This window comes from Jaculus jaculus, chromosome 20 (assembly GCF_020740685.1).
Source record: "Jaculus jaculus isolate mJacJac1 chromosome 20, mJacJac1.mat.Y.cur, whole genome shotgun sequence".
Classification (NCBI taxonomy): domain Eukaryota; kingdom Metazoa; phylum Chordata; class Mammalia; order Rodentia; family Dipodidae; genus Jaculus; species Jaculus jaculus.
Genome location: NC_059121.1, coordinates 26,163,543 through 26,175,690, shown reverse-complemented (window position 1 = coordinate 26,175,690; position 12,148 = coordinate 26,163,543). Strand labels below are relative to the sequence as shown.

The following is a 12,148-nucleotide window of genomic DNA, read 5'->3' as shown; positions in this document are numbered from 1 at the left end:
GCTCAAGCAGACATTTGGATCACTTTGCTGATGGAACTGGAGATCCATATTTGAAAATCAGAAAATAAGTCTATTTTCTAAAACAATATTCTTTTAACTACTAGTTTTTAAAACACGCACCCCAATAGTGTTGACAATTCCAAGGGCGATGTGGGAAGTGCTTGACCAAACCAGAAGAAACTCTAGCTTAGTGGCCCCCTCGTGCCTCTGGACCCTGTGCTTACTTGGCCCTGGTCTGAAGCCGCAGGGGCTCCACAGGCTTGATGCCAGGGGCTGGCTGAGACAATAGGAGCCTATGGTTCCCACAGCTATTGTTTTTAATTTTATTATTTTTATTTATTTATTTGAGAGTGACAGACAGAGAGAGAAAGAGGCAGAGAGAGAGAGAGAGAGAGAGGGAGAGAGAGAATGGGCACCCCAGGGCCTGCAGCTACTGCAGACGAACTCCAGACACGTGTGCCCCTTGTGCATCTGGCTAATGTGGGTCCTGGGGAATCGAGCCTTGAATCGGGGTCCTTAGGCTTCACAGGCAAGTACTTAACCACTAAGCCATCTCTCCAGCCCCCACAGCTATTTTTATAGGTGGCCAAACACTGGTTCTACCGGAAGCAGCAGCTCCATTTTATTTGTATATCTTATCAGGTTTTCATTTAGGGCCATGCGCTGATCACGGGTCACTATGGAAATGTTTGATGTGCATTGCCTTATATTCTAAATGGGCTTCTGATCTTAGATCACAGTACATATCTGCAGCTCTTCCTGTTGCATCCCTGCTTATGCACCTTAAGACTAGTGACTGAGACTTCCCCATTTACAAGAGCTCTGGGTTCTTTCATACTGGAAAGCGGAATTGGAGGGGGGATGGTGATTACATTATCAGGTGAAATGTAAGCACTGTCCTGGGGGGGGGGCACCTAATTCTCCAAACTCAAAGACCCTCTCATTTTGCTACCAAGTGCTCTTAATCCTCATTGCTTGAACTTTGTATTTCTTTAAATTTTCATCCTAAATGTCTCAGCCAATCTCAAATTGTTTCTTTTTAGAAAAATATTATTTATTTATTTATTTATTTATTTATTTATTTGAGAGAGAGAGAGAGAGGAAGAGACAGAGAATAGGTGTGCCAGGACCTCCAGCCACTGCAAATGAACTCCAGACGCAGGCGCCCCCTTGTGCATTTGGCTTACGTGGGTCCTAGGGAATGGAACCAAGATCCTTTGGCTTTGCAGGTGCATACCTTAACCACTAAGCCATCTCTCCAGCCCTCAAATTGTTTCTTGAATTCAAATGCTGAGGCTAGGGAGAGAGACATGTACAACTTGAAGTCTGTCTGCCCATCATAGATGTTATTAAAACATAGATGTTATTAAAACATAGATGTTATTAAATCTTATGGGCTAAGGGTAGGGACAAGAAACACCTAGCTTTATATTATCTTTTGTGTGTGTGTTTTTTTTTTTTAAGTAGATGGTATAGTTCTTGGGATATTTGGGAACAATTAAGATAAGTTTGATCAACACAGTAGAATATAAACCTTTTGTTTTAAATTCCAATGTTAGTCTCTGTAACAAACAAGCCAGTTTAGGGTAGCTCAGTATGACAGAATTCCGTTTTCAGAGTGCCCAAATAGGCAAGCTTGTTGGTTCACTTTGACTGGAGCCCTTCAGCGCTGTGGCTCTGCTGCCTTTGTTACGAGGTCTTCGGTGCAGGGGGCAGATCCACGCAGCAGCAACGCCAGCTCCTTTGTCATTTCCATCTAGGAGCCACTGGATAAAACTAGCCAAAAAAAAAAAAAAAAAAAAAAAAAGCACTTAAAGAGAAAAAGAAGGACGTGTGCCTTAAAGTGAGGCAAGAACAGACACTGTGGAAATAGCTCACGGATGCAATTCCGTGTCCCCATTGCCATTGCAACACAATAGCTCAACTAAATCCGCCCGCTGACACACTGGCCAATGCATGTGTGCACTTTTATAAAACCTCGGTTACGTGTTTGGCACAAAAGTAAAAATGTTTATGAGATTGTTTAGATTCATGCCACCATTCCTATTTTTCAAAAGTTTGAGAAGAGTCTGTTTTGTCGTACTGATTCTGTGTTCTTAGGGATTATAGTATGCATCTTAATTGCATGAAGCCATTAGCAAACACTGAAAAGAGTTTGTATGTGGATTAGGGAACATTTCTGAGCAGAAACGAATGTGAGTGTGGGAGAGAAAACAAGGCCTTCCTAAGGCCTGATATGTTTTGACTTGGAATCCACCTTATTGCATGTATTTCTACATATACATATAAACACACATAAATGGACCACTGGGCCAGAAACAGGTCCATTATTTGCTGAATGAGTCCTGAGCATACATATGAAGTTGGTATTTTATGAGTGGCTTAGGATTTGCTAATTTAGTTTAGGCCACTGGAAATTCTGAATGTTTTCGTAGGTATTTTTTGTGAGTGTAAAGATTACATAAGGCTGAGAGATGACTTAGCAGCTATGACACTTGCCTGCGAAGCCTAAGTACCCAGGTTCGATTCCCCAGGACCCACGTAAGACAGATGCACAAGGGGGTGCATGCATCTGGAGTTCATTTGCAGTGGCTAAAGGCCCCGGTGTGCCTATTCTTTCTCTCTCTCCCTCTTCCTCTTTCTCTCAAATAACTAAATAAATAAATAAAATTAAAAAAAAAATTTAAAAGATTCCATTGTAAATCCTATTGCTACTTGGTCACGATATTTCTTATAAGAGCAAGAGAATCAAAATTGTCTTCCTTTTACTAATTTTTTAAAAATTTTTATTGTTGCCATTATTATGTTGCTCATTTGTTTGTTGAGACAGGATTCATGACTTCAATATGTAGCCTTGAGTTGAATTCTCAAACCTCTTGCCTCAGTTTCTCCCATTGCTGGAATTCCTGGCATGCACCACCACAGTCAGATTTGAACATTGCTCAAAAACATTTTAGTGATAGCTTTCTCTTTCTGGACCCATAAATCTGTATGCCTTGTCATGTGAATGGACTGCATTTAGACACTAGCATTCTTCTTGATTCTGTTTCTGGAAAGAACAAAAAAAGTATGCCATTTGTGTACCCAGGGAAGGGAGCCAGCTGAGCTGTTGGATAGGCCTGCCTCATAGTAAATTATGCACAGGGATCATTGAGCAATATAGCCGTGGCAGCAAAGTGACTGTATTTAACACCTCAAATATCACTAATGACCTTTGGAAGAGGAAAGTAGGACGAGGGAAAAATGATTTTTCCTGGAGCATGCCAACTCTTGTTCATCGTCTTACCTGAGAGCCCAAAACATACCAGCTCACGCTGTGCGCTCGTGACAGACACATGTTAGGAGATGAGTGGCCAGGGGCCAAGCGTGGTGTGAAGTCAAGGGCTACAAACGATGGAGACTGCTGGCGGGTCCGGGGGCTTCCTTGTTAATGTCAGCAGCAAAGCCCGAAGGTTAGAGACTTAACTTGTGTGTGTTTCAAGGTGGTAGATCTGCTGGTGTCCATGTGTAGATCTGCACTGGAATCTCCTAGAAAGGTTGTCATTTTCGAGCCATATCCGTCTGTGGTAGATCCTAACGACCCTCAGATGTTGGCCTTCAACCCCAGGGTAAGTAGTCACCCTGGCACACCGACCCTGGCACACCGCCCACAGAGCTTCTGATAGCAAAGCCTAGCAGTTACCTCGTGAAGCCTTCCCCTGTCTGCATGAAACGCTCTGCTCACCGAGCCCGTGCTGATTGCCAGTCCCGAGCGTCTCCTGCGGGAGTCTGACTCACACAAGCTCACTTAAGATTTCTGGATCATGAGGAAAGTTTTCTTTCTAATCCCTTAGCTTCCACATCAACCCTTCTGTTTCTCCATGTCCTTCTCCCTGGAAAGTTAACTTTTCATTAAAATGTTCATGTTAAATGCATTTTATTAATGGACTCCCACTTCTTATGAAAGCGTTTCATAAACGCGGAGATTAGGCAGGATTTTTCTGAAACAGCAAAATTTCAGACTGAGAGCTGAAATTACACCAGTTGTGTTTTTTTTTTTTTTTTTTTCAATCATTTTGGAGGAATGACTTTGCATGACTTTGTAATGCCCCCCTCCCCCTTGGAAGACTTCTTTCGTGAGTGGCATCCAGAGCCCTGTTTACGTTTTGCTTAGAAATAGGCAGTTTTGCTTAGAAATAGGCAGTCGCTCGAGGACGTACCGCCACTTGCACGTGGTCGCCATGTGCGTCTGGAAACAATATTCCAATCAGAGGAAAACGGCAGCAGCTGGGACAGTGACAGCGCATCTTTTCCTGGCAGGAGGTTACCGCTCCTTGTTGTAGTGACGATAACCAGAGCCAAGGTCCCCAGAACTTTGCGAATTTCTAGATTGTACCATAGTAAGGTGGATATGATTTAGTGCCCTGAGATTAAAAAACAAAACAACACAGTGTCGCTTTATGTTTTCTTTTTCTTCCCTCTGACTCTGGTCATAAATCCGGTGTCCTTGAGCCATCCCATTGCAGTGTTTTGTGTTCTCATGGTTCTCATATTGACTCTGATGGAGAATTCATGTACAGAAGTAATGTATGTCTCTGTGGATGTGTAACCTGAAGAGGCGTGTAACTGAATGGCACCTTTCTCACCACACAGAAGAAGAACTACGACCGAGTGATGAAGGCACTGGACAGCATAACTTCCATCAGGGAAATGACCCAAGTAAGTCCAGGTCGGCCTGCGTGAATAAAACTGTGTCGTGAGGAACGTAGGTGAGCTGCGGGCTTTATGTTTACATGGGTCATAATGAGGACCGTAGAAGAACTGAGCTGTATTAGGTTGGTGTCATTTCAATTCCAGCAAAGCGTGGGTGTGCCCGCGCTGGGTTCTGGACAAGTGGTTGCTTTTAGACCTGCTGTTTGAGGCTCAAACTCAGGCAGACGCTTGGGTGCTTGGAAGTCTGTCAGAATGTTTTAAAGAAAAATTTAAATTTAATCCTACCTCCTTATACTATCGGTTCTTGCTTGTGTGTGGTGTGTGTGTGTGTGTGTGTGTGTGTGTGTGTGTGTGTGTGGTATATGCACATGTGTATGCCCCTGTGGTTCCCTCGTGGTTGGGGCAGAATTTCTGGTGTCCTGTTCCATTGCTGTTGCATCCACTCTTACTAGCCCTTTATTAGATCTCATCAGATCTTGCTTGCTCGCTTGCTTGTGTGAGCTCTGCTGACTCCTGGGTCTCGGCTCCTCTAGGGCACAGTGGTTGTAAGTGTGCATGGTCACGCCAAGCTGCTTATGTGGGTGCTAGAGATTCAGATTTGACTGGTCCCAGGCCCCTCAGCTTGTGCTTGTGTAGGAAGCATAATTGACTGCTGAGCCGTTTCTCCAGCCCATGATATTAGGAGGTTTTGTTTGGTTGGTTGATTTGAGATAGGGTCTCACTCTAACTTACTCTGGAGTCCCAGGCTGACCTGGAATTCACAGCAATCCTCCTACCTCTCCCTCAGGAGTGCTTGGTTAACAGGTATACTCCACCACACCCTGATTTTATGTATATTTATATATTTGAGATCCAAAACTCACAACGCACATTGTGTGCGAAGGTTCGCATGTGCTGTGTGCTGCGGGCCTGTAGGCATCTGGTGTGCACGTCCCTGGCTTGTTTATATTCTCTGGGAAAAGAAGAGGGACCCGTCCTGTCCAGGACTGTCCCCCTCACGTCAGTGTTGTTTGTACTTTCTCATTTAAAGACAATGCTCAGGACTACAGCGATGGCTCAACAGTTAAAAGAGCCTGCTTGCAAAGGCTGAATGCCCAGGTTCAATTCCCTGGTACTCATACCAAGCCAAGTTGTTCATGCATCTGGAGTTTGTTTGCAGTAACAAGAGACCTTAGAGTGCCCATCCTCTCTGTCTCTCTTTCTCTCTCTCCCCCTCTCTGTCTGTCTCTATCTCCTTGCAAATAAGTAATCAATAAAAATATTTTAAAAAGTAAAGCCGGGTGTGGTGGCACACGCATTTAATCCTAGCACTTGGGAGGCAGAGGTAGGAGAATCGCCGTGAGTTCAAGGCCACCCTGAGACTTCATGGTGAATTCCAGGTCAGCCTGGGGCTAGAGTGAAACTCTGCCTTGAGAAACAACAACAACAACAACAAAAGTAAAGGTAGTGCTCAAAATGACATTTTCACATTTCTGATTTTGATCCTTGGCTCTTGTCATTAATCATTTGGTCAAATATGGATTCATTCAATAGTCCGTCTTTGTTAGACAGGGGCTCATACAAGGCCCCACAATTCACAAATGATAGCATTTGTTTTCAGTACTCCATCTCTTCCAGCGATTTCTCTATGTGCATCCTTTCCCCTTCAATCTGAACTCTTTTTCATACTTTCATTATTTGTATGAAAAAGCAAACAATACAATAAAAATGAAGTTCTACTGAGAATAAGGGGGAAAAAAAGAACCTACTGCAGTACCTTATGCAGAGATAAATATTTTTATTCATGAAGAGGAGCTTGACAGAGAATATTTATACCATACCCTAGACCCAGATCATCCGTGCATTTAAAAATAGCTGCAAACTCTGACTCTGGAACCAGCTGTCTGCCAAAACTTGCATCCTTTGCTCTGGGTCATGTGTAAGCTGTTTTAATAAGAGGCCATAGAGGAGGCTCAGCCTCTGAAACTAGAGGCCAAAGTCGCGTGGCTGCCCGTGGTGACAGGGGCCCTTGACTTCGATCACCTTGCTTGATGCCTCAGTGTCTTCGCTCAGTGAGCTGGAAACAGCAACGCCACTCCCTGTTTCAGGGCAACTTTATAGCAATGCTGTCAGATTTTCTTGCACCAAATTCTTAAAGCCTTTCCAATATGTTAAGTGTAACATTATACTCGCTTATATTCTCGAATATACCACATGAGACAGCTCTTCACTGTTAAAGAGACATTGCTCTTCATCTATGAAATGGGCAAGGGGGAAGTAAATTTCATTAAATTGCTCTTCTCAACTGTGGCCAATTTCCTTAGAAATGCATAGTATGCTATCCAAAGTTTTGCTCCAATGTTAACTTTAGCTACCAACAAAAAGCACTACAGGGCACCACACGGGTTAGCATGGCCTGTCCCCTTCTGAGCAATGCAGGGCAAGGTTGCAGTATAAGCTGGGCTCACCTCCCACTGAGACAAGGGGATTGAGGCTTGCAAAAGGAGCAAACAGAAACCAAGTGGGATGTGGGGAAATGAAAAAGTAGGAACAAAAACAAAATGAGGGAGTGATGTGGAAATGGAAAATACCAGACGGGGCGAATGGGCAAGGTAGGTGAGCTTTATGGTTGTGTAACTCTGCCTTTTCTTGAGCAGGATTTAACAGGAGATTTCTGTAGCTGCGAGTCAGTCACCTTTAGTGGCATAATGCAGAGAGATGTTAGACTTAAATTTGGTTTTAGTCTCAACATGGGCAAGCAAGTCCCTCCTTTCTTCCTGGAAGTTCATTCTCTTCATCTTGGAATTGTGACTAAAACAAGTTATTATTTCCAGGTCCAGTCTTGTAAATTTTAATTTTAAAAAATCTAGATATTTTATTTATTTATTTATTGAGAGAGAGGGAGAGAGAATAGGCAAATGGGCATGTCAGGGCCTCTAGCCACTGAAAGCAAACTCCAGTTATATATGCCACCTTGTGCATCTGATTTTACGTGGGTGCTGTGGAATTGAACCTCAGCACTTAGGCTTTGTAGGCAAGTGCCTTAACTGCTGAGCCCATCTCCTCAGCCCCTACATTTTACTTATAACTAGATTAGACATTTCATTTAGACTAGTTTTCTTTTTAAGGGAAAATGAAGGAATATAACGATGTTGTTTTTCAGGCACCCTATCTGGAGATCAAGAAACAGATGGATAAACAAGACCCCCTTGCTCATCCGCTGCTTCAATGGTAGAGTCTCCTTTTCCCTCTTCATGAAAACAGCATCTTTTCCTCCTTTTCACCTCAGGAGGAAAAGCCCTATTTCATAAGCCCTGGAAAACTACAGTTCTGCCAGCCTGAAGACTGGGTGATTTTACAGCCCCAGAGTCCTTAATGACTCTCAGTTTAATTAAAACTGTACATCACAAGGGGAGGAAAATGCTGTCATTGCACTACCAGGGCTACAGAATGCATTTGACAGCGTTCACTCTTCAGTCTTTAGGAGATGTGGCTAACTAGATTACGTGTCGAAGGCATTTTGGTTCATTTAATTTTCTTGTTCAGTGAGGACCAAGTGATAAAATTCACTCTTTTTCCCCATCCATTTGCTGAACATCTTGAGATAGCTTTTATATATTTTCTTCCTTGACAAGGACAGTATAAATGCCATTAACTCTTTGCAGACAGTGCACTGTTTCTCAGTGGACTTGGTCTGTTTAGTCCAGCCAGAATTCTAGAAGGAGGGCTGGGTACAGAAAGGTGGCCCCTGAACTAACCTCATGTCAAATCTTTTTTTAAAATTATTTTCTATTTATTTATTGAGAAAGAAAGAGAGAGAGAGAATGGGTTTGCCAGGGCATCTAGCCAATGCAAACAAATTCCAGACGCATTTGCCACCTTGTACATCTGGCTATCTGGCTTATGTGGACACTAAGGAATTGAATCTAGGTCCTTATTTATTTGTTTGAGAGGGAGAAAGAGGCAGACAGAGAAAGAGAGAGAGAGAGAATGGGTTTGCTAGGGTATCGAGCCAATGCAAACGAACTCTAGATGCATTTGCCACCTTGGGCATCTGGCTTATGTGGGCACTAAGGAATCAAATCTGGGTCCTTGTTTATTTGTTTGAGAGGGAGAAAGATGCACCCCCCCACACACACACATACACACACACAGAGAGAGAGAGAATGGGTTTGCCAGGGCACCTAGCCAATGCAAATGAACTCCAGATGCATTTGCCACCTTGGGCATCTGGCTTATGTGGGCACTAAGGAATCGAATCTGGGTCCTTGTTTATTTGTTTGAGAGGGAGAAATATGCACCCCCCCCACACACATACACAGAGAGAGAGAGAGAGAGAGAGAGAGAGAGAGAGAGAGAGAGAGAGAGAAAATGGGTTTGCCAGGGCACCTAGCCAATGCAAATGAACTCCAGATGCATTTGCCACCTTGGGCATCTGGCTTATGTGGGCACTAAGGAGTCAAATCTGGGTCCTTATTTATTTATTTGAGAGGGAGAAAGATGCAGACAGAGAGAGAGAGAGAGAGAGAGAGAGAGAGAGAGAGAGAGAATGGGGTTGCCAGGGCACCTAGCCAATGCAAATGAACTCCAGATGCATTTGCCACCTTGGGCATCTGGCTTATGTGGGCACCAAGGAGTCGAATCTGGACCCTTCCGCTTCCCAGGCAGGCACTGGAACCTTTTATCCAATGAGGTGCCCTCTCGTACTGCCTGGAATCTATCCTCTTCTCATTTACGAAGTGAAGGCAATGGGAGTTTGTAAGAATTTCACATCCAGGCCTCTTTGAAGTAACTTTGAAAACTCACACAATGGGAGATTTGCTGTGGTTTCCCCTCTGTGATACAAGTGCAGGGATCCTAGGCGATGGGTCTGGATAAAGGCTTAGTCCATCAGCAAGGAGGAAGTTAAGACAGTGTCCCCAGAAGGAACTTTACCCAGCCTCCTCCTGCTTCTAGTTACTTTCCACCCAGTTGGAATCCTGCGAAGCACAAAATTTAGTCTCCCTAGACCATAACAACATGTAGGCAGAGAAAGTTGCCTTCTTTGTATCTTATTATCAACTGCGAAAATCCTTCCACGTATCTACTTGTATTTTTTCCCTTGAGGCCCACCTGGGTTAAACTTCCTCTTCTCTGTGGTCCGTTTCTGTAGTTTACTCATCACACTGTTCTCCAGAACCAAATAGTCTGTCATTTCCCCTTCCTTATCTTACACACTGAAGAACACAAAACTCATTGTTTCAAGTACCTGAGTCTAACTGTTTTCAACATTGGTGTCTAAATATGCTGACTTTTATATGAGTGCACACACACACATGCACATGGACACATATGCATACATCAGCTCAAAGAAATCTTCAAATCTTTAAACAAAGAGAATCTCCGTAAAAACTCTTTAGACAATATAGAGAGAAGCAACATATAGCTTCATGACTCGACTTACAATGCTTGCTTAGACTATGATTATCTGAAAGGATTGAAGATCTGGAACTGTTCATTTTGCTAATGTTGGTGGTTGTGGTTATTGAAAACTGTATCTTCATAAGTTTTATCAGTGTGTCTCAGACTAAAATATTTGCTTGTTTGCTATACAAGGTCTTTAAATTGTATCAGTAAGTTAAACATCTTAGATAATTGATTGGAAAATTAATTTATTTCATGTCACAGCAAAAATACATTTCTATTACTTGCTAACCAAGAAGAAAAACCATGTATACATAATATATATATTTGACATACATACATATTGTGACTGACTGATCATTTTATTTAATTTCAGGGTCATTTCAAGTAATAGATCACATATTGTGAAACTGCCAGTGAACAGGGTAAGTTGTTTTTTTCATGTCTGCACCCAGACATTGGAGGAATAGATGTTAGTCAAGGATGCTAGACGCCAGCAATGGAAGTGACCCAGGTTAGGACTATCAAGTTAAAAAACAAAACAACAACAACAAAAAAAAAACCAGGGTTGGAGAGATGCCTTAGTGGTTAAGCACTTGCCTGTGAAGCCTAACGATCCCAGTTTGAGGCTCAATTCCCTAGGACCCACGTAAGCCAGATGTACAAGGAGGCACATGCATCTGGAGTTTAGCAAACTCCAGCATATTTTCTCAGTTGATCAGCTAGGGTAAGCCTAGAGAATTCTATAACAAAAGTTTTAAAGATAACTGTAATCTGGCGCATGACTGTGTGCTCTATGCCAAATCGAAATCTCAGTGGCTCTGGGTTATCTGTCTGTTCTCCTTTCCCATGAGTCTAAAGAATCCACATTGTCAATTTTACCATTTATGGAGGCATCTTTAAAATATACAGTTTACAGGGCTGGAGGAATGGCTGGCAGTTCAGGCCTGCAAAGCCAAAGGACCCAGGTTCGATTCACCAGGACCCACATTAGCTAGATGCACAAGGGTTGTGCACTTGTCTGGAAGTTCATTTGCAGTGGCTGGAGGCCCTGGCACACCCATTTTTTTTCTCTCTCTCTCTCTTTCTCTGTCAAATAAATAAATAAAAATAAAATATTTTAAAATGTGTAGTCTACAGATTAGCCTATAAATGCCCTGAGTGTAAAAAGACTAATTTTGGAAACGGATGATTCTGAAACCGGTAGAATGTGGAATTGTTGTCAGTTGACGGTACGTGGCATCTGACACATTTTCATTTGTCATCTTGTTAAATGGCAGCAACTGAAGTTCATGCACACGCCACACCAGTTCCTCCTCCTCAGCAGTCCCCCAGCCAAAGAGTCCAACTTCAGAGCTGCCAAGAAGCTCTTTGGCAGCACCTTTGCATTTCAGTGAGTATGCATGGCTTCGCGTTCCATGTGCGCTCTGCCCAGGAGCATTAGGGCGAGAGAAGGTCCTTTCCCATCCTTCGCCACGACCTTTGAGCAGCCAAGTGCATAGCCCTTGACTTGGAGACAATTAAATTTCTCTTTATGTTCCAGAGGCCCCAGGTGCTCCTAATAAGAACTCAGTATCAATTTAATCAGTGGGCATTTCAATGTAATTGCATCACATCAAATGTGGCTGTGTTGGGACATCTAGCTCAGATCATTGGGTTGAGCTTAACTTCTTAGATCTGGTTTCTAAGACCGCTGGCTTTCTGACGGGGCTCTTTCCCTCCCTGCTTTCTGTCCTAGTGGCTCACACATTGAAAACTGGCACTCTATCCTGAGGAATGGCCTGGTCGTCGCCTCAAACACACGCCTGCAGGTGAGGTTTCTGCATGCATCGTTTCTTCACTCCTGAGGCTCAGCAGCCCATCCTGGTGTTAGGAGACATGAACACTTTAACATCCTCACGTGGGATTCCCACTGAGTACATTTTCACAGAGTATCTGAAGCAACAATCAACCTCTGCTTGATGCAAAGAGGTGAGCTCCCTGTGCCAAAAAAGCAAAAGTCATCCTTAGAGGGAGTATGAACCAAAGGGTGATCGTGCAGAAGGAAAAGCTGTGTAGGTGGTCTAGCCATTAT

The 12,148-nt window shown here is 43.3% G+C and overlaps 1 protein-coding gene across 4 annotated transcripts in view; it reads left to right on the top strand.

Moving 5' to 3' along the window:
• Parp8 (poly(ADP-ribose) polymerase family member 8) overlaps positions 1–12,148 on the top strand; it is a 168,611-nt gene that overhangs the window by 143,874 nt on the left and 12,589 nt on the right. For all 4 annotated transcript variants that reach the window (XM_045139008.1, XM_045139011.1, XM_045139010.1 and 1 more), the window contains 6 exons: positions 3,483–3,608; positions 4,633–4,698; positions 7,835–7,902; positions 10,451–10,499; positions 11,355–11,467; positions 11,813–11,885. In XM_045139008.1, coding sequence (XP_044994943.1) covers positions 3,483–3,608; positions 4,633–4,698; positions 7,835–7,902; positions 10,451–10,499; positions 11,355–11,467; positions 11,813–11,885 — 495 coding nt within the window. The remainder of the gene's footprint in view (positions 1–3,482; positions 3,609–4,632; positions 4,699–7,834; positions 7,903–10,450; positions 10,500–11,354; positions 11,468–11,812; positions 11,886–12,148) is intronic.